Raw genomic sequence first — 21,753 nt, 5'->3', positions numbered from 1 at the left:
CATATATAAAATTCGAATTCTAAATTTAAATTCATATTCATGCATCTAACCATGATAATATATACAATATAGAAGATTAATCTCAACAATATTGCCCTAAATAAGAAATTTAGGTAGTTACTTGTTTGGCAATGTTATTAAATCTTGGCCTCATAGCATAGACATAATCAAGCATCAAGCTACTTCTTTTGTCTTTCTTTTTTTTTTGGGCCTTTCAGGAACGGAGTTGTTTCACATAATAATGCCCAAAACAATGGCCTTAAGCAGATAAAGGCTTGGGCACAGCAGATTGATCAAAGAATTAAGCAATTTGTTGACATCGGGCACAAATATTGAAGGCCCTGACAAGTTTAAACAAAAACAACTTCAGCCCAAAGTTGATGAACGAGGTAGTACACAATTTGGGCTAGTCTAATTCCCCCTGAAACTAGGTTCTGTTCCAAATTTGCCCTCTGTCACAAGCGTCTTCTAGCTTCTACTTTCTTGTTTTCTCTTCTGATTTTCCTCATTCTATTACTTAAAAACTGTCACGTGATAAAAGTCATATCTATTCTTTTGTCCCCAATTTTCCTAGCTTGCATTTGCTGTCTAGAAAAGAAAAGGCAATTTGGTATGAAATCACGTGATGTTAATCAACTTCAATATGTTTGCCCCACCCACGTTCGATAAAATATACTGTCATAAAAATTATACTTTCACTGTCTCTAAAACGAAACTTATCCTTCGTACCACTTGAAGAATTCTAGACTATGGTGATCTTTTCGATGTATTTATCTGAATGCTGACGATAACACACACGTCAACTAAAAAGATAAATGTTTATCCACGGATCATGCTGGCAAGATTGTATGACTAAGCTGCTTAGCCAAAAGTTTTAACAGCCTAGTATATGCTTTTGCAATCAAAGTTGAAATTGTACATCAATAATGAGCATCACCTCAAACACAAATTCCTGTTTCTGACCCCCCCCCCTCCCCGGGTGGCGGGAAAAGAAATTGATTAAGAATTTATTTCTTTCATTGAGGAACGAAAATGAGATTTTGCACGCTTAATCTGTAATGTTTATCTTTAATGAAAGAAACAGATTTGATTAAGAGGATGCCAACCTGGGAATTTAATGTGAAGGTCCAAACCACCTAATCTGGAATTGCATATGGGCTTGACCGAATCCCACATATTGTACCTTTCAGTGTTCCACACGTGGGGTGGGGGCCCGGGTCGAGGGCCCGAAGTACAACGATGGACCAACCTAACATACATAGGCATTGACCTTAGGACCATAACCCTGCATTCTTTCAACGAGGCAGACCACGTGCACCCTCATTAATTTTTGTTTATCTTTGATTAAATGCTCCATTATCATGGGAGCTGACCAATGAAAATACGATGGAATTTGACACCAAAGTGTTCTATTGTGTCCTCTTGGAGACAAATATTTTGATTTTAACCGTCTTCTTTTTTTTCTTTTTCTTTTTTTGTCAAAATTTTAACCGTCTTCATTATTGTTTTTGTTGCTGTAACCTGAAAGGAGTACTCAGGGCCTCCCTAGTTTCAGTTCCCTTTAATTATGTAAACTGAAATATATTTGGAAAAATGAAAATTGAACCACTTTACACATTTGGAGCCACCCCAGTTCCAGTTCTCTCCAATTATGTAAATAAATAGAAGTTTGATGTAAACTAGTACAAAATTTATGTAAATCGTAACCTATAATTAAGTTGGTATAAACTCACGATTATATCAAAAATATATTAATTTATATGAAAATATTAATTCCTTTTTGAATCTCTCATATTTGGACCTTCTTGTGAGTTCATTTTATTTTTTTCATTGCTCACCACGTGACATCACTATGCATTTTGCTAACTCACGAGGACCCATTTTGGTGTAAATTTTCAAGGAACATTTCAATAGAACTAGTCAAAAAGTGCACTCTACGTGTGCATTTAAAAAAAGAATTTTGATAGATGATTAAAAAAGGAAATGGAAAAAATGGTTCTTATTTTGAAGCAATTGGGTAGTTTGGGAATTTCTCAATTGGTGGATAATGGGTTAGTTGCGTGGTGTTCTTTTTTTTTTTTTTTTTTGTCAACACAGGGGTGTCTGGATCAATTCTTACGGGGCCCGACTAATCCCCTGCAACCCGGGAGAGGAGCCATTATTGAAAGTAGCCATTATTGAAAAAGGGGAAAAAATTTTACAGCAGCAAAAGTTTTCTAGGAGAGATGCTACTGTATCATTAGGGTATCACCATTAGTCGAATACAAATTACTAAATGTATATGAAACCAATATTGTTGTTGTATTGGGCCAAATGGGATAATACCCTAATGGCACTATAGAAATTTCTCATCATTTATTAAAGTAGATTACTTGTGTCTTATTAAAGCGTGATGCAGTTAGAATTAACTCTAAAGTCTATACCCATTGTCATAACCCTCATCACGACCTCCATTTTGAATTAAATTTAATAATTTCGGGTAGTTTATTTATCAGATGCATATTATAAGCACTTGAAAATTACCTCTCATGAAGGTTACTGTGACAGTTCTCAGGGTCACATCACAAGGTACCTATCAGCTTGCCACCCGCACGCGGGCATCCCCTACGGAGAGTTTCGCTTCGTGGCTCTTCACGAACGAGAGGCTCGGGGCTTTTCCAGTAAAAGGACGTAGAGTCCCAACCGTCGGCATATGGCTCTGATACCAACTGTGACAGCCCCGCCTCCCCCTTAAAAAAATTTCGTCCTCGAAATTTTACCTTCAGTTGCCTCAGACGAGTCCGGAACTTGTCGGTTGTCTAAAGCATAAACCTTTGCCGGTCCGCTAGTTCTCGCCTAGTGCTTGGCACGGGCTGGACGTATGAAGGATTGAGAACCCTTGTATATTTGATGTTTATATTCTCTTTTGGGTTGGCAATGTATATAAGTTCCGCTTTAAGTTTGGATCAATGCCCTATTTATTCTTGTGATTTATTTCAATTTTTAATTGAGAACTGTAGCGAACGACTGAGTCCCGGCGAGAGTTGGGCAGGCAGCCCTCCGAACCCTCTGGTACGCCTTAGGGGGAGGTGGGGTCGTTACAGTTACAATGCTCAGGAACACATAAGTTATTTGCATTTTATTCTAGATCAAATAAAGCAATGTGTATATTATCATCCCTTGTTATATATACATATATATATACATACGCATATTGCAAAAACTCGTAGATGACAACTTTATATATAGATATATTTTTTAATCATCTTTTTACTATCTCACATATATCATATCAAAAAAGTACTATAATATAAAATTATTTCAAATAATCTACCATTCAAACACGCCTATATGCATGCAAGAATTCTTTGCGTTCAATTTCATTTTTCATTTCCTAGAACAAGTATTAAAAAAAGAAGAAAGAAAAAAAGACATTTGACTCAACAAAATCGGCATGGTCCTCCATGGTCCAACATTTCAGTGTTAAGCGTCCCTTTCTAGCCAAATTTCAGGGACTATAAAACTACCAAGAACTACGATATTGGGACTCTGAGCCGTGGCAATATCCCGCAGTATCTGCGTTTTCGAAGCACATCGTCATCTTCAAGTTTCGCTTTTCATTTTTTGGCCCAATTCTTCCTAATTATATACTACTAGATAATTTTCTTGTGATTTGGCCAAGTAGTCAGATTACTAAGAAAACGAAATCTGCAACTACTTGCAAAATCATACTGAAATGGTCAAATGCAGGATAGCCAAAAGTGGTCAAACATGAGTTTTTTTTTTAACAGGGGGTGTCTTTAACACAACTAATATTCATCTAACAATTATTGTCTTTTTTTGCATTTATATAATTTTCTTATTTAATTTTGCCTACTTTGTATTTATTTTCTTTCCTTAATTAATCTTACATTTTTAGAAATATGATATCTGAAATATATCTTAATGAGTGTTCTGAAGTAGACGTAACATTTAATATTATAGCAACTTTGTATAAGCACGTTGTAATATCCTTCACTAAAAATGAAAAAAAAAAAAACAATGAGAATAGAATAAATAAAAAACTTTTAGTACTAGAAGATATCCTCGTCAAGGAATAGGAGTATATTGTTAGTCCCCTGAGCCCTTCTATTTAAGAGGTGGATTTAACTCCTTCATTCTTGTGTAGGTAAAGTGCAGGCTTTAATAATTAGATGAAGAGGTGGATTTTTGTTGCTAGCGAAAAATAGGACCTAAGTGATTCAGTGAGACCACTTTGATCATGGTCATGTTCCAAAATGCCACACAAAAGTAAAAGACAAAAGAATGCACTTTGGGCTTTGAATCCTTCCATTCTTTATTGTCTTGACTTAATTGTTGTACGAAGTCTCGAGTCGTGCAATTTTAATAAAATAATTAATCTTTTATGCACTGACAGTATATACATTTTATCATTAAATATATAACATGTAATTTAAATTTGAATTTGAAACTCAAATTTTGCATATGTGTCGTATATCAAATCGTGATAATATATATACCGTTAGTGTGTATAAGATTTACTTTTTAAGAAATAGTAAAAAGTATGTTTCTTTCCTAAAGAGCCAACTTAACTCTGATAATTTGAATTCAACTCTCGAGCCTTATCTAATTCAACTTTGATTCGATGCATATATATATATCGCTAAAAAACTACCATTTGTAGGACACATAATTTATGTGAGCTAATTCATGTAAATAATAGTCCCTTTATATATATATATATATATATATATATATATATATATATATAAATCATAGGTACAATTTACGGCTAATCTTGTGAAAGGAAACTCTTTCGACATTGTCCTTTCACGTAGGTAATGGTCCATGACGTATGTGGCTTACTTGTGAATGAGAATGAAATCAAAGGCAAAAAAAGTTAAAAACAAAATAGTACTTACAGCTAATAATAAACCAGAGAAGTAAATACAACCAAAAAACCAAACCAATGGGCAGTGAAGATTGAATGACGTAAGAATGAGGTGTGGAAATAGAGTGGTAGTATGATAAATGATGATGATGATGGATCCATCCGGGCGGGTCAAAACATGTATGATGCTATGTCATCCCATGCTTAAGAAACAAGCGTGCGATGGTGGTAGCAGTTAATAATGATGATTAAATGAGTCTTCCCTCAATTAAACCAAAGATCTCCAGTCAATCGGCCCAACCCCCCCCACTCCTCCCCTTCAGCGCGTCATCACATTTCCGCTGCTTTCCGACGATAATAACCGCCGGATTGAGTTTTGTATCTCACGCCTGATGAGGTGAGCGTGGAAGGAGCAGAGCTCGGCGCATCTGCGGGCGTAGGGGAGGAGGTTATATGTCGCGTTCGTAACCCGGCAATCCAACTCTAAAAGCCGCTTTCCTGTCTCCCAACCGCATCATATGGCCTCCCTCTTGTTTTCCCTATGTCCCCTCCTAACTCATACCCTCACTAATTGCTTTCCTGCGTATCCCTCACTCTAAATATTCTTCCCCGCTAAACCATTTTCCTTTTTTTAAAAAAAAATTCTCCCTCTTTCTTTTGAAACCTAATCCCACCCATTTGAATAATACTGTATTAATTTGATATCTCTAGGATAAAAAAAATATGCTTATAAAAAATGTAAGAATTTTAATTTACAAAGAAAAAAGTAAACATTTTTTAATAAGAAATTGCAATTCAAACAGCACCTTATTTTATTTATTTTTACAAACACCGCCTTTGTTTCAAGGTTTTCGCGATTTTTGAATACATGCTAGAAATAAGTCTAAGATGAGGCTCTTTTGCATTACCTGTGTGTACATTAATGGGTATAGTTAAAGTATGCTATATATGCAACAATTGAAGTTTAAAAATAAACAAAAATTATGTTGTATGCATTCAGCTCGATTCATGTATATGATATCGGTATAAGAAATTCATAAATTTAACTAGTGAGTATTTGGTAAAGACATTATCTTGGACCATTCTTGTTTATCATTTGATGATGATGATGAGTTTAGAAGAACATTTATTTATGTATCTCGTTATTTTGCTTCTTATAGACCGTGTTATTTACTTAGTAAAACAGACGAGAATGAGTATAAAAGATAATAATATAAATGTGTGTAAATACTATAACTATTTCTCTAAGTTTATATCAAGCATGATACATGTAAATTTTGGAACTTCAAAATTGTAAATTTTATCAAACTATTTTGATAGAGTTTCAATAACTGAATTTTGAAAAGCCAAAAGAGTACGTAAATATGCACTGAAATGTTATTCCATCTCTTGCCTTTGACTATTAAACGCAAAAAAAAAAAAGAAGTCTACTAGTTATCGAAAAATTATATATTAGTTTTATCTCATTTCTACCCTTGCAATGTGGGAATATTGGGCCCCTTTTCGTGGCCTACAGCATCTGACAACATTTATCTGGGGTCCATGTATGTTTGGCATGTGAGTAGGGGGGTATTTATGACATAAAAATTATGGGAATACATGCAGGTGCAGCAGCATGGACATGGTGCAAGAAAAAACAGACGAATCTTTCTGATCAATAAAATAAAAAAAAAAAAAAAAGAAGAAGAAGAAGAACCCATAGAAATGGAAAAGAAGGAGGAGTAATGAGTGGGATGGTTGAAAATTGTTAAATCTGGCTGAACAAGGACACTGTACTGTTTTTCTTTGTCTACCATAATTATTTTGCTGGCCAAGTCTTTTGGTATTATTATTGTTATTATGATGGTGTTCTGGTGATAGATTATTGCTGCATTGCATTTCCTGGTGGCGGTGTTAAAATGGCAAAAATCCCAATTCTGTAGGCACAACACATCACACCCCTTGTTGTCTGTTTGGCATGCATCTTTTCTTTTTAGCAGCAATGTAGTCAGTGATGTCTTCTTCTTCTATCTAGTCTAATTAAAGGTCAAAAAAGAGTTTTCTGGGGATGTGAAATTCCAGAATTGATGAAACTTTACCCTAAAAGCTTGGGACCTTTGCTGGCCTCATCCTAATCTTTCCAAGGCAAATCAAGACTGTGTATGAATTGTCATGATTTGGGATGCCATCCTAATCTTTTCAGTTGATCGGATGCTACCAAAACATTGACAAATTTGGTAACATATGAAGCCAACTTGTGGAGGGGTTTTCCTGAAGTAGATCCATCTTTATCAGTATATACAAGGAGGGAGTGAAAAAACTGTACTAAAAATTTTTGTTTTCTTAACCTATTTTAATGGGGTCAATTCAAACTAGAACAATTGGAGATTTTTCATATGCATTGCCATTGAATACTTTTTTTTTTTTTTTTGTCTGACGGAGGGGGTATTCAGGCCATTGGGTAAACCGGATCCGACTAATCCCCCATAGGCCCGAGAGGAGAGGCACCGTCCCCCCGAACACGTTAACCATGGGACTCAGAACCCTTGCGGGCACTGAACAACAGCTCCTAAGGAAGCGTGCTGTGACCAATCGAACTACCCATGAAGGGCCGTTGCCATTGAATACTTGTTTGGATTGATTTGAACATGTCCTATTCTTGAATTCTCACTCTAATTTATTGTTTTTTTTTTCTCTCAAAGGCTTTCTCCCTTTCACTTGTCTTGTTAATTAATGTGTTATTCATATCGATGATGCCAAAAACACAACATTATTGAAGATAGTGCAGAAAGCAAACCAGACGAGAAAAAAAAAAACACTAATATAATCTTTTCCCCAAATCTTTTGTGGGCTATATGACATTCCTGTTAGCACAAGGGAAAAAAAAATATTCTTAGCTTAACTTCTAGTTAAAGAGAAATTCTTGGGCTGTAACATTTGAAAGAATAATTGTTAGATCAATTTCTTGTTTTATTTCTGTAGGTGGCTGGGAAAGGTAGCTAAAGCAATTGTATTTGGATAACATATAGTAGTATTAACTCAGACAACAGGATAACTACAAAAGCACCGGCATCTGTTCGACCTAAAACAAAAAAATGGGACAAATTGGATCTCTACTCTAGAGCAAAAATGCAAACTTATATGGTTGTCCAATTCCCTAATAAACATCAAAAGAATTCACTTGAGGAAAACCATATATATTTCCTAATACGGAGAAATTTTACTTAAATATATTAACAACAAATTACTTGAAACTAAACCATTTGACTCGGTTCAGTGGTCAAGATATAGTCTTGTTTGGATTGCATTTTTCTGAATTTTTTGTAGAAAAAATACTCTAGAGATTTGATATATATGAGATAAAAAGATGATTAAAAAATGTATCAACTGAAAACGTAAAGAAAATTTGCTATCCAAACATAGGTAAGGGTGGGAAGGACGTGGTTAAAGTTTTTCAAATAGTTAAGGGTGAAAAATGAGTGAAAAAGAGTGCGAGGTAAAAAATTACTCGAAACTTTTCAAGAGTTACAAATGATTATTATGTGTAATCATAGATATTTTTTTGGAATGTTCCTAATATGCGTATACACTTGATGATTCTCTATAGTCTTCCAACCTATGAAATCAGAAAGTTTAAAAACAAAAAAATCGGATGTAAATCTTTGCCAACCTCTTTTTGATCAAGAAGGATCAAAACAAAAGCAAAATAGACAGCTAACTCCTTTTCACTTTTTACTTTTATTCCCCCCACGCCCACTTCTTTGCATTTTTTCTCCGGTCCGGTCTTCTGTGCGACTAATGGATAACCCCGCCCTAGTCTTAGGTGGAAGTATACATCGTCAAAAGAATTTAATCAATTCTGTCCCATTTTAATATTATTATATTTATGAAATTAACAAAAATTATTGAGCGAAATATTTCTATCTTATTTTAAGTATTAGTACTTGACTACAATTTAATTATTTTTGACTATTCATAAATTATATTGTATTAAAGCAAGGTGGATTGTAGTTTTTTTTTAAAAAAAATTTATATTTTTCATGATCATATTTTATAATTATGTTTTTAATCTCAAATATATTAAATCGTTATAATATATTTTTTATAAAAATTTAAAAAAATAGTAATCTAAATGAGATTTAAAGTAGGCATGCGGCTATAGTTTAAAGAAATTCCTTTGCTTTTCTTCCTTTTGGTCAGTCATAAAGAAATTCCTCTTTTTTCTTTTGTTTTTTATTCTTGGAGTTGGTTTTTGGTGTATTTATTTTAATATAGGGGAGGCATTGAGTTTCACATAGGACAGCAAATAAGCTTTTGTAACTTTGTGCCTAAATGGAGGGTCCTTAGTCTCTCTCCTCTCTCCCCCATCTCTCCCTTCCCTTCTCTCAATACTCTGCAAAATCACAAGCCTCTGTAACCTGTACTTACCCCTTCATCATCATCATCATTATCATCATCTTCTTCTTCTTCTACTAGTACTTGTTTCCTTCTCCATTTTGACCCTTGTCTATATTGTTGAGCTTCCTACTTCACAAACTAGCTGATCTGAAAGGCTTTTCATTTGACTGGTGAGTGCTAATAGTTTCTTCTCCTTGGCTTCATTATACCGGATACCCTTCTTCGTTAAGGGAGTTTTTGGTGCAGTTCTTTCACCATTTTATTATTTTGGGAGCAAAATTGCAACTTTGGTGAATTAACACGCTGTCTTTCTTTTCTTTGGGTAGATCTATTGTGTGTGTTACTTCTCTTTCTTTCTTTTTTCTCCGGCAGTATTTGTTTGTGGTAATTATGTGGCATGCATTCTTTTTTGTTTCTCTCTATTTTCCCTGCTTTTTACCATCCTTAATTATGAATTTAATCCAAAATATTCATGTATGATGCTTTTTAACCTTTCCTTTTGTTGTGGGATTTTTCTGTCTTGGGAGTTCTGGTGGGTGGTATGGATATTTGGGTAGCCTTAACGTTGAGTAGTTATTTTATTTAAAGTTCAGTTTTGAACTTTACATGTTCTGCTACTTATGAAATCTGCTCGCTATTGATAGTATACTTTCCGAGATGGTTAAATTTGAAAAGGTTTTTGAGAGAGAAAAAAATCTTGAAAATGCTGCCACATGCATCTGTGGACATATAGTTGGCTTAAATTATGTGAACAACTATCTTGCAATCTTGATCAAATGTTAACTTTTTTTTTTGTTGGTATTCTTTTGCTATTTAGGGATAGGATGAGAAGTGTAACGAGCGTTTTCTGAATTGAGCAGGTTTTGGAAAGAAAGGGGAAAAAAAAACAAAGTGGAGTTTAGTTTAGAAATCTGATGTCTACACCACTGCTTGGTGTTGGGGAAGAAGAGGGTCAGAGCAATGTGAGCTTGTTGACTTCTTCTTCCTCCTTAGACAGTTCGCGACAGAATGGATCAGTTTTCAAAGAGCGAAACTATATGGGATTGTCTGAGTGTTCATCGGTGGACAGCTCTACAATTTCCAACATATCGGATGGCAGCAATGGCAGCTGTCTGAATTTGAAGGCAACTGAGCTCAGGCTTGGGCTTCCTGGGTCCCAGTCACCTGAGAGGGATTCAGAACTTTGCCTTGTGAGCTCTACCAAACTTGATGAGAAACCTCTGTTTCCTTTGCATCCTTTGAAGGATGGGAATTGCTCGAATTTGCAGAGAACGATTACTTCAGGCAACAAAAGAGGGTTCTCAGATGCCATGGATGGGTTCTCTGAGGTGAATTTGCTTATTCTACTGAAAAGCAATTGGATTCTTTAATGGGGTGTGAAGAAGGGGTCTTACTGAGGAACTATCATACTTGTTTTACAGGGAAAATTTTCTGAAGTTAATGTGATGTTATCTCCCAGACCTTCTCTGAACTCCAGCATGAAATCAGTCTCTGCAAAAGAGACTACTGGTACTCAAGCTGCCAAATTGAAAGAGGTTGTACCCCAAAGCACTGTCCAGGAGAGGCCTCGCACTGTCAATGAGAGTGTCTCAAACCGAGTTGGAGCTACAAGTAACAACACTGGAGCCCCAGCTCCCAAGTAAGTTTTTACATGAATTCAAATCTCTTAAATGTATTAATGTTGACTTGATAACAAGAATGTCTTGTTCATAATCTTTCAATGATTGCAGGGCACAGGTTGTGGGCTGGCCACCTGTGAAGTCATTTAGAAAGAACTCCTTGGCTTCCACCTCAAAGGTTGCTGAAGAAGTGGATGGAAAATCTGGACCTGGTGCACTTTTTGTTAAGGTCAGCATGGATGGTGCTCCATATCTACGGAAAGTGGACCTTAGGACATACTCCACATATCAGGACCTCTCTTCCGCCCTTGAGAAGATGTTCAGTTGTTTTACTATTGGTGAGTGATTACTTGAAACCTACAACTTTACACGCTAATATGCTATATATGTGGGATTTTGACATCAAGCATTTGTTTGCCGAAATCATTCGTAATGGTTCCGGTTACTACCCTCTCTTGGTATAATGTCAGGTCAATGTGGATCTCACGGAGTCGAAGGGAAGGAGGTGTTGAGTGAGAGCAAATTGAAGGATTTGCTGCATGGATCAGAATATGTTCTCACATATGAGGACAAGGATGGTGACTGGATGCTCGTGGGTGATGTCCCTTGGGAGTAAGTTCTAAACATGCTAATTTCTGTTGATGATTTTCCTCATATGGATTATATACGTTGATTGCATCATTGCACCGCCCAAATACAATCTGAGAGTGACTTAGTTAGCATGAACCATTTGCATCCCAGGTGGAGTAGGACAGAATTGCTTCTTGCTTCTGTATGAGAAACTGCTGATTTATTTGGAGGCAAGCTTATTCTTGCCTATACTATTATCGTCAATGTTATTAAATGACGTTCCCATGTCAATCAAAACATCTGAAACTGTCATGACCTGCTGCTATTGTTGTTAAAGCACAAAAGTCACGAGTGTCACTATGGAATTGTTTTCATGACCTTCAAATTTGTGATACTTGCCTTTTCCTATTATGCACAACTCGTAATTCAATAAATAGCTTTATTTATTTATGCTGCATGCCAGACATAATCAAGTTCATTAGATCTCAGTTGTCTTCTGGAATGGGAAAGAGAGGGGGGGAAAATCTAAGCTGTTACTGACAATAATCAGGAATATGACTATGCAAATTTATGAAAGAGATATAACTTTCCTACCTTGGCGTTCAAGTTGGATAAAATGTGGCTTCTTATGTTGCTATAAGGGCTAACCTTGCCAGGAGTCACCATGGAATTTAAGATGTTATGTGTTCAAAATACTTGTTCTATAAAGCAAGGTATGGACGCCCTCTAATGTTTCTTCTGGTTTTTGACAGAATGTTCATTGATACATGCAAGAGACTGAGAATCATGAAGAGTTCTGATGCTATTGGTCTGGGTTAGTATTCTTTCTGGTTTATAGAACTTCTGCATACCACAAATACAGTAAATATTGACTTTGTTGTGATTGTGTTCAATGCTCTCTCTAGTGTTCGATCATAATGTTATTGTTGTTACTTTGATGTTAATACATAGATTACCTATTACTTGAAAAGGCACACACCTGGCAACAGGTATTCAGCCTGTAGCAATATGAGGCTTTGCATTTGTATATTTTTTATGGCTTGAACATGTTGATACTTGAATTTTGAACTGTGCACTATCATCTGTCAAGAAAGGCATCCTTTTAACTGGTAATAGAAGTGTAATGAGCGAGAAGGAATACATAGAAAAGCAGCAGTTATAGCAAGCTTTAAAGAATCAGTTGTGCAAGGTTCCTTGATGGAAAACAAGTAGATGAAAATAGCTATAAATTTCTGCTACCCTGATTGGACGACAACAGTTGTGTGCTTAGTGATTTGTGTACAGAAATAAATAGTTGTCGTCAATTTTGTTTGTATGATGGATTTCATCCACTTTGTGTGATTCAACCATGGATCTGTTTTAAAAAATGTAAATGGGTTAGATGTCATATCTGTAATGTTGAGGTTGATGAATTGAGAAACATCTAAGTGTTAAATTACTGATGGAAACTAGAATACCTATTGAAAGTAAGCATAGAGGAATGGAAAAGGTAAAGGGCGAATAGAAGCAAGTAATTAATTAAGAATGTTTAGTGTTACGTCATTTGCTGGAAGTTATGATTCATGTAGAACTGAAGGGAAAAGATTCATTTAAGTGACACCAGATGGTGACATTAGTCCTTTCTTAATTTGACTGAGTTGCTAAATTCTTCCAAGTGTCTTCAAACTCGCAAAGCTTGTTAGTTATATTTGAAAGTTTTATATCTTGTTGCCTTAAAGTGCTGTACTAAGCATAATTCTAGTTTTTGCCGATTCAAGTGGCACCTGCTGCTTTCTGAACTAGCTCTGTTTTCAATTGGAAGAATTGCTGTATTTGCTACTTATTTCACAGAATTGCTTAATTTTGATTGTGGCGGAAAATTCACCCTCTCTAGATCTGTCATTTTGACCCTGTGATGCATGTACTTCTTTAATATATTTCTGCACCTTCTGCTTTTGGAGTCCTCAACTTCACTCAAAACGGGTTGATCTCTCATTAACTTATCTTCAACTGTCTTCAGCTCCTAGGGCAGTGGAGAAAAATCGGAGCAGGAACTAGTCACCGTTGCTTCATGAATGCTGCCATCTATCCAGCAATGCACAAGGAAAGGGAACAGGGGAATGGTTTAAAGAAGATCATGTACACATCCATGAAGCCTAAGGTGTAATCAGATGGCTTTGGGCAGCATATCATGGGGTAGATGCTTATGTTATTGTCATTGTGTTTTCATTTCCGCGTAATTAATGTCCCCAACTTTTGTATGTAGTATTTCAGCTCCTAAGGTCCTTCACCTGTGTGTTGTGCAACTGATGCGTGCTGTCGGTTCCTTTTCCCAATATTAGTATGTAAAAGTGTATTGCGTGTTAAACATCTTAATGTACCGAAGTATGTTTTTATGTGTGTACTCATTACTCGATGACCCGGTTGCTCGTAGCTTGAGATCTTAATTTTTCACTTCACTGCCAAGTTTAGGATGCTATGTGATTGCATAATTATGTGCTCTTCATCTATCGTGGAGTCTATTGTAGTGATGTAGCCAAGCTCAGTTACTCTGCCTAATCTTTATTACTAATTTTTGGAGGTAGATTGATTTCAGTTCTCAGCCTTCCATTATTGAAATCCTTTACATGCATGCTGCAAGTGTTTGTAAAAGCAGTAACAGTCAGAGAAGGCTTAAAATCAAAGGGCAATGAAACACCACTGTTGAGATATAAATGGCATGAGCTCCAAAACTCGAACAGAAGGATGTCTAAAGGTAGTAATAAATAAGGAAAGAGAAATGACAGTACTAAAAATGGTTGGCCTCCTGGAATCCTGCATTATTGTAGTTCTATCCAAATAATTTGGTTTGGTGCAGAGGGATCAATCCTCAAAAGCAAGTATTGGGTAATAATGTAGTGGAGTACATAACATGTCAGCAGTGACTTCAGGAGCTTTTATTCAGCTAGCCTACCTAGCAGCAAGCATTTCAGCTATACTATAGTACCCTTCAGATTACCCAAAAACATATTCAAAGGACAAGCTTGACATTCTTTTCTAATTACGAAATTGCTGTTGAAGGCTTATTGAGATTATATATTAACCACAATGGCTTCATCCTTTAATCGCCATTTGCCAACTTAATCATATGGAATAACAGTAGTAGAAGGTCTGGGGTTTTAGATGTGAAAATCTGCTGCAGTTACATAAAATTTCACCTCTGTCCTTTGCTTCTTTAGCTCTGTAAAAACAATAAAAAAAATAAAGATAAAAACCTTTGCAAAAAAATTTTTTTTGGGTCTGTTGCATGAAGCCATATTTTCTTGACTGCACTCGCTGCTGCATGTATTCTGAGATCTGGGTTGTGAAGTTAATGAACCAATCTCTGTAGATTCCACAGGGGTCAAAATTCATCACTTGTTTCTGCGTCTCAGACCATTGTGTAGTTAATAAGTCACTGTTTTTCAATGGAAAAAGAAAAAAAAAAACACAATTCTATGCAAAAATTTATCTGCGGTTTTGAAAGTCTGACACAACATAAACAGCAGCAGCAGAAGGGGAGGAAATAGGAATGGTACAGTTATAGAGCAAACAAATTGATGCCGGGAAAGAAGCCTGCATCAAAGTCGAAAACCCCAATTTACGAGACTAACTGCTGCTCATGTACCCGGTAGTACTTAAACACACTGGTCATGCACCAAAGATGACAAAAAAGATCATTCAGTTCTGTGACTTCTGTCTCTCTCCCAATCTTTAATTTGGTTTCAAGATTGCGCATGCTCTCGAAACCTTTAGGATATTTCAAAGAAGCCAAAATTTGTGACGATTAATGTCAAGATATTCCAAAAAAAAAGAAGGGGATAATGCTGTGAAATTAATGGAGCCCAGAGTCAAGTTCATCAATTAAATTTTGCATAAACTACCTAAATTTAACTGGTCCAAAATCCGCACTTTTAGCTTGGATCTCAAGGACTTGGCATATGGCCTTCTCAACTTGATGTTAGGAGGACAAGTAGGGATGTTTTTCACAGCGGATCTCCAACAGTGCCATCTGAAACATTTTTCAGATCATTTCCTTCATACATAATTTGAGCTGAACTTTTAGAAAACGCGTCATTAAAACCTTGATCGAACTCAAGAATTTGAGTGCAAACCAAGTTAAACCAGCGCTAACAAATGATCAAAAAGATTTGCTAATGTCTTTGTATTGGGGATGTGGTGGGGCACCGAGTGCGGTTTATTTAGCAGCTATCGAGCTTAATGTGTTTGAAATCATTTCAAAAGCAGGTTTCTGATGCAGAGATTGCCTCTCTGCTTCCAACTCAAAATGAAGAAGCTCCGCTAGTTCTTGATAGAATGTTGCAACTTCTTGCTAGCTATTTCTGGCTAAAGACAAGGCAGGCAGTCAAAGATAGATGGTAAATGCTTTTTTTCTTCCTCTCTTTTCTTGAATTAAAGCCTCATTGTTCAAGCATTTGCTGAATGATATACTAGTATCTTTGTGGAAAATGCAGGGACTCTGCTTAAAGGGGTGCAAACTTGCAAAGGGTTTGAGAATTATCATTTGATGAATTATCACCGATCCACGGATTTGACCATTTTGGGATGACGCATGACAACAAGAACCCAAGGAACTCCTTGGCCACTTTTTTAACTTCCCACAGAGATGGCAATATGAAAACGGGCCATGTTCGTCCGGTGCGGCTCATCCACTAGCCCCTCCGGCCAACCATATTCAAAATCCACTATCCATCTCTCTTATTTGTTTTTCTTGGAGAAATGTTATTTTTGCACGTTCGTCATTTGTTTTATCAAATAATCTAATAAATAAAAATTACTATATGATTAAAATAATAGTGAGAGTATGATTAACTAAAAAAAGGAGGTGCAAATAACATTTTTCTCTTCTTTTTTTCCTGTAAAATTTTACAGGGCACCATATACTTTGAAGAATGGAAAACTTTTGGTAGTTAGTTGAGAAACTGAGCTACATGAGCAAGAAAAACTAAACGAGTTTCCATCATTTTTCTTGACAAAGAAACACTAAAGTTATGGGGTTTCAAGAGATCCGAGACTTGTACAATTGTCAACTGCAATTGGAGCAATGCATGAACTGACACAGAACATGTAGATAAGAAGACAATAACGTGTAGGATTTGACCCCCAAAAAAAAAAAAATTACAAAACACATTAAACTTTGTGACTAATTAGTAGTTATGTCTCAAAATTGGTCATCAACTTTTTGTGGTGCAATTGCAATGTGTCCTATCGCAGTTTCAGGGAACAAGGTTGAGGATAATGGTAAATTATAAACGATTTTCTTTTTTTTTTTCTTTATTTTGTTTGGCCAAAATGAGGACGTTTAATACCATTAAATGGTCAAACTACAAATAATAACAGTCAAATTTCGAATCCAAAATTTGCTTGTAAAGTCTCAATACTATTTGTTAGGGAAAATTATTGCCAAATCCAGGCCTTCATTGGCAAGATGGGATGGATCGTCTACATGGACAAACATTAGCTGCATGCTAAAAACAATGAAGATTTATGATTGAGAATGATACGTGGAATCTTTTCAAGTTTTTCTATCAGATGAAAATTCAGTGTATCTGAGGCCATTCACACTTTTCTATGTGTAGGATAGGATTTTGTGTTTTTGTCTGTTTTTGCATCAATGTATTGCTCAAAGGTCTGGTGCAGTCTGGGCACTGTGGTTTGGAATAAACTAACCAATCCCTGCAAACTCTTGTCTTGAGGGATCAAAATTCATGGCTGGTTTCTGTATCTGTGCCCATTCTTTTCTACAGTATAAATTTTTTAGTCTCAGTTTTTCAGGGACAACACAATTTTATGCAACAAATCTTCAGCAGCTCTGATCTGAGGCAGGATATGGTAATAGTAACAGCAGCGGAGGAATTGCATGCATCGTTATAGCACAGCCATTTTGATGCCGGGAAAGAAGCCAACATCAAATTTGAAGAACCCAATTTACGAGATTGACTGCTACTCACTGCATCAACATACTGGTCGGCATGTAGCAAAGATTGATGAACACAAAAGGATTCTCATCCAGTTCTCTTCTGACTCCTGTTTTTCTCAGTTTTTTTTATTTTATCTTTATTTCCTTGTGGATATACACGAAAAAAAAATTATATTTATCATCTTGGGAACGAACAAGGGGAGAATTTATTTCACGACAACAATGTTGATAATGGTGATTCGCTAATTAATGAATTGTTTTATTGACGGTGGTGGGACAAAACTTCTAGTGCATCCAAAGAGGGAACCAGGAAATTCAATTTAAAGGGGGCAAATTTTTACCTATTAAATACTGAGTTTTGGAGTCAACCTGAAAGTTATTAAAATTTTTTTGGGGCAGGAAGTTTAATTTAGAAATAACATGTGAAATCTTTGTAGTTTTGAAAATTTTGAAATTCTCCTTCCTTATTTACAAATGCCCCCTAAACAACTAAAGGTTGATAAATATTATGCTTCACATCTTGAAGTTAAATGTCTATGTAAATTGAAGAATAAATTCTTCTGACATTTTTAAAGCTCTTTATTGATGAATTTAAACATAGTTTAGACCTTAAAGTATAGTAGTTAACATAACAAAAAAAAGGAATATATTACAGCAACTTATGTGGGGAAATGTTGTCCTAAAACTCTTAATTTATGAAAAATGTTACAATTGTTGTATTGATTATGATAGGGAGAAACATCTCGAAAGAGTCCACTAAATAATCCAACATGTAAGTCAGGAATCCAAATCTAACCCAAAAAATTAAGCCATTAGGTCCTGAGGCCTTACTTACATATTAACAGCTTTTTTTTATTTTTTTATTTCTCTCACCAATATGGGACATAATCCTTTACGCTTGAACTTAACAAATTATTTATGATTTTCTATACAATGTTTATTACTCAGTATATAAGAAAACTTTTGCCTTGCCTAGACAGCGTACTATATATTAAAATAGTTGCATTCTTAATTTTAGGATTTTGTCTCCACAACAAAGATACAATTAAATAACTTTATAGATTACCCTACTAAGCTCGAGATAGTGGGAGTACCTTAAAGGTGACTCTGGCCGACTGGGCCAATCTAATTGGTTGCAAATCATTATTTTCTATTATTGTATAATGTTTTGGCAAAGCTTGTGCTTAATTTTCTAAACATTGCTGCAAAATTTCTCCAATTTGAGGATTATATTACACAGTACACAAGCAATTGACATTGACATAATATCTCACTCGGGGTTTGTGAAGTAAATGAACCAATAATCCCTGCAGATTTTTTTTTTGGGAGGTCAAATTTTCCCTGCAGATTCTTGAGGGATCAAAATTCATGGCTGGTTTACGTATCTGTGCCCATTCTTTCTTAATAAATCAGTCACAGTTTTTAAGAGACAGCGCAATTATTTGCAAAAAAAAAAAAAGAAATCTTTTCTGCAGCTCTGAAATTCTGACTCAACAGAATAGTAACAGCAGAAGCAGAAGTGGAGTGGAGGAGATGGCATAGTTATAAAACAGCCATTTTGATGCCGGGAAAGAAGCCAACATCCAAATTGAAGAACCCAAATTTACGAGATGAACTGCTACTCTCTACGCCAACATAGTGGTCGGCATGTAACAAAGTTCAGAGGATTGATTCAGTTCTCTGACTTCTGTCTGTCTCAATTTTTTTTCCTTCCTTCGGGTGCTGTAGCCCTTTATATACATAGTTTAATTAGTATTTGACAACTATTATGTTTTCAAATTAATTTCAACAATGTTTGTTGATTGTGATTTGCTAATTGATAAGCTGTTTTATTGATCGTGATGGAAAGAGAATCCTAATGCATGTAAATGCATCATATTCTCTATGTTCGTAACAATGCTCTGAAGTTTTAGACTAAGTTGTTGCGCTAAAAGCCTACAAAGATACAACGTAAATACTCTATTAAATTTTGTTTCGAGACAAACAAAATAAGCATCTAATTATGGGTTGTTTCCTTGGCCATCCCACAAGAACATTACTATCTCATAACCCATATTTTATCAGTAATAGACTCTGTGGATTTGTTTCATCTGCATTTAGTTTTTTTGCCCTCCCAATTTAAAAAAAAAAAAAAAAAAACCTTCACTCTTTCAAGTAGTCAGAGTAATCGTTTTTGCTTAGTCACTTCATAAAACTAGCTAAAAGTAGAGGAGGCCATATCTGTAGCCTGATCATAACTAAAATGGTCATCCTGTGCTGCATTATAGAAGTTTATTACCACAATTGCATCTATGATAAAGTGTCCAGCCATTCTCCATCCCTACCTCCTATCTTGAAAAAAAAAATGAAAAAATTGGACTTGATGCAGAAAGTTGTGTAACGATATATAGCAGGTTCTTTCAGGGGGCGAGAGTTGTTGGCATGAGTAGTTGTGAATTTTATACAAATACCAAACTGGTTAGGCATATTCTTTGCCAGGAGAAATCATCTCTTTTCACTTTCTGATTGCGGCTTCAGGTCTCAGTAGTCGTAAATAAATAAATAAAATACTGCTCCCCTACAAGACGAACATGCAGAAAAGAGATAGTACTATCTAGCCTAATTATTGACCTAAATGATGCTGGAAGTTGAATTACAGACTCAAAACACTTGATCATTCAAGAAATCAGCAGCCAGCCCACATTGCCTTCATCACGATACATATGATCTACTGAGGCCCCAAGTTGGTGAAGTTGATCTTTTGGCTAATCATCTCGTGCTAGTGAAACTCATCGAATTTTCAACCGCCCTGGAATTGATGGATGAATTGTTTAGTTGCGCCAGTCTCGATTGTCAAAGAATTATATATGTTAGCTTTCAATATTGAGGCTATTGCTTATAAACCTAACGAACATAATTAAATTACCAAATGTTGTAGTCTGATTGACTGGTAAACCTTCAGTGGCGTCTAATCTTTTTACCACTTCTGTATTCTGTAATCTTCAACTTCTCAATACAGACAAGATGAAGGAATATTATCTCATAAAATATTTCATTATAACACACTCCTTGGATTGAATTCATCTGTTTGTCATGTGTTGATTTGATTTTACTTTAAGACCAAGCATTTTGGTCTACGAAAGTTTTACTTAAATCATTTTTCTTAGTATCTTCATAAAACTATATAAAAGTAAAGAGACCATGTCGGCAGCCTGACATGACAAAAATAGTCTTCCTACGCTGCATTACATGATAACTGCTTCACTACATGCATAAATACAATCTTACGCCTTGTTTGGAATACGAGTTTTTGTAACAAAAAAAATTGCACATATAATAAAAAAAAAGTGTCCAACCAAACTTCATATCCCTACCTACCTTCAAAATTGCAAAATTTGGACTTGATGCAGAAGGTTATATATATTATATGCTAATTTCTTTCATGAGGTGAGGACTGAGGAGGGTAGTTCGTACAAGTAGCTGTGAATTTTATATAATACTGGATAGGCTTGCGAGCAAAACTCTTGTCTTTTCACTATTAATAGTGATAAACTGATGAGATTATACGTCAAATCAAAGAGGACAATTGATTAGGTAAACAAACTAAAATATTTTTGAGTTAATTAATCGCCCTAGAATTGATGGATGAATTGTTTAGTTACCCCGCTGATCTCGATTGTCAAAGAATGTTAGCTTTCAATATTGAGGCTGTTGGTTGCAAACCTAATAATTGTTATTGAATTGCCAAATATTGTAGGCTAATAGACTTGTAAACTTTCAATGGGGCCGTCTAATCTTTTAGCTCCTCTGTGCCCTTCAACTTCTCAATGCAGATAAGATGAAAGATTTTAAAAAAAATTTCTCTCTACATTTTCAGTTTTACTGTTTGACAAATAGAGACTTTGTATACCAACAGAAATATGTGAAGTATGAACTGCATAATCTGTTTACAACTCAAAAGGTGGTCAAGTTAAATTTGAGACAGGAAATGAATTAGCAAATCAACAGTTAAGTTTCTAACCTACCTACTTTTGTTACTGTAAATTAACACGAATCCGTATTCTTGGGATAGAGAAAGAAACATCTATTTTTTTGCACTTTGCACCAATATGGATCGAAAGGAAACATCAGTCACGAAAGCTTTTCTCCCTAAACGACCACTTCAATCCTTTATTGCAATTGAATTTTACGCATGGGCGTGCTCAGTCTTGATATATGATCTGGGGTCAAGATTTGCTTCTTCATCACATTGCTATTTTGGAACAAATATATCCTGACTTTCCACATGTTCTGCTATTTTTATCACATATGTTTCATACAGATAATCACAACTCACATGTTCGTATCAACGATGCATTAAATGCAGTGGAAAAACTGTTGATTTTTCCATTAGAACATGT

At 35.5% G+C, this 21,753-nt stretch overlaps 1 protein-coding gene across 2 annotated transcripts; it reads left to right on the top strand.

Annotated features, from left to right (window-relative positions):
- Window positions 1-9,137: 9,137 nt before the first annotated feature.
- LOC113714678 (auxin-responsive protein IAA8-like) lies at window positions 9,138-13,831 on the top strand. 2 transcript variants are annotated; one of them, XM_027238668.2, is made up of 7 exons: window positions 9,138-9,417; window positions 10,108-10,575; window positions 10,669-10,886; window positions 10,978-11,204; window positions 11,337-11,478; window positions 12,189-12,250; window positions 13,436-13,831. In XM_027238668.2, the coding sequence occupies exons 2-7, from the start codon at window positions 10,162-10,164 to the stop codon at window positions 13,471-13,473; spliced, it is 1,101 nt and encodes a 366-aa protein (XP_027094469.1). In that variant the 5' UTR covers window positions 9,138-9,417; window positions 10,108-10,161; the 3' UTR covers window positions 13,474-13,831. The 2 variants fall into 2 exon arrangements, with proteins under 2 accessions (XP_027094469.1, XP_027094468.1); XM_027238667.2 differs by having other exon boundaries at window positions 9,144-9,417; window positions 10,065-10,575.
- The last annotated feature ends 7,922 nt before the right edge of the window (window positions 13,832-21,753 follow it).

Source organism: Coffea arabica, chromosome 10c (genome assembly GCF_036785885.1).
Source record: "Coffea arabica cultivar ET-39 chromosome 10c, Coffea Arabica ET-39 HiFi, whole genome shotgun sequence".
Classification (NCBI taxonomy): domain Eukaryota; kingdom Viridiplantae; phylum Streptophyta; class Magnoliopsida; order Gentianales; family Rubiaceae; genus Coffea; species Coffea arabica.
The sequence above is the reverse complement of the archived record's forward strand: the minus strand, read 5'-3'. Positions and strand labels throughout refer to the sequence as shown.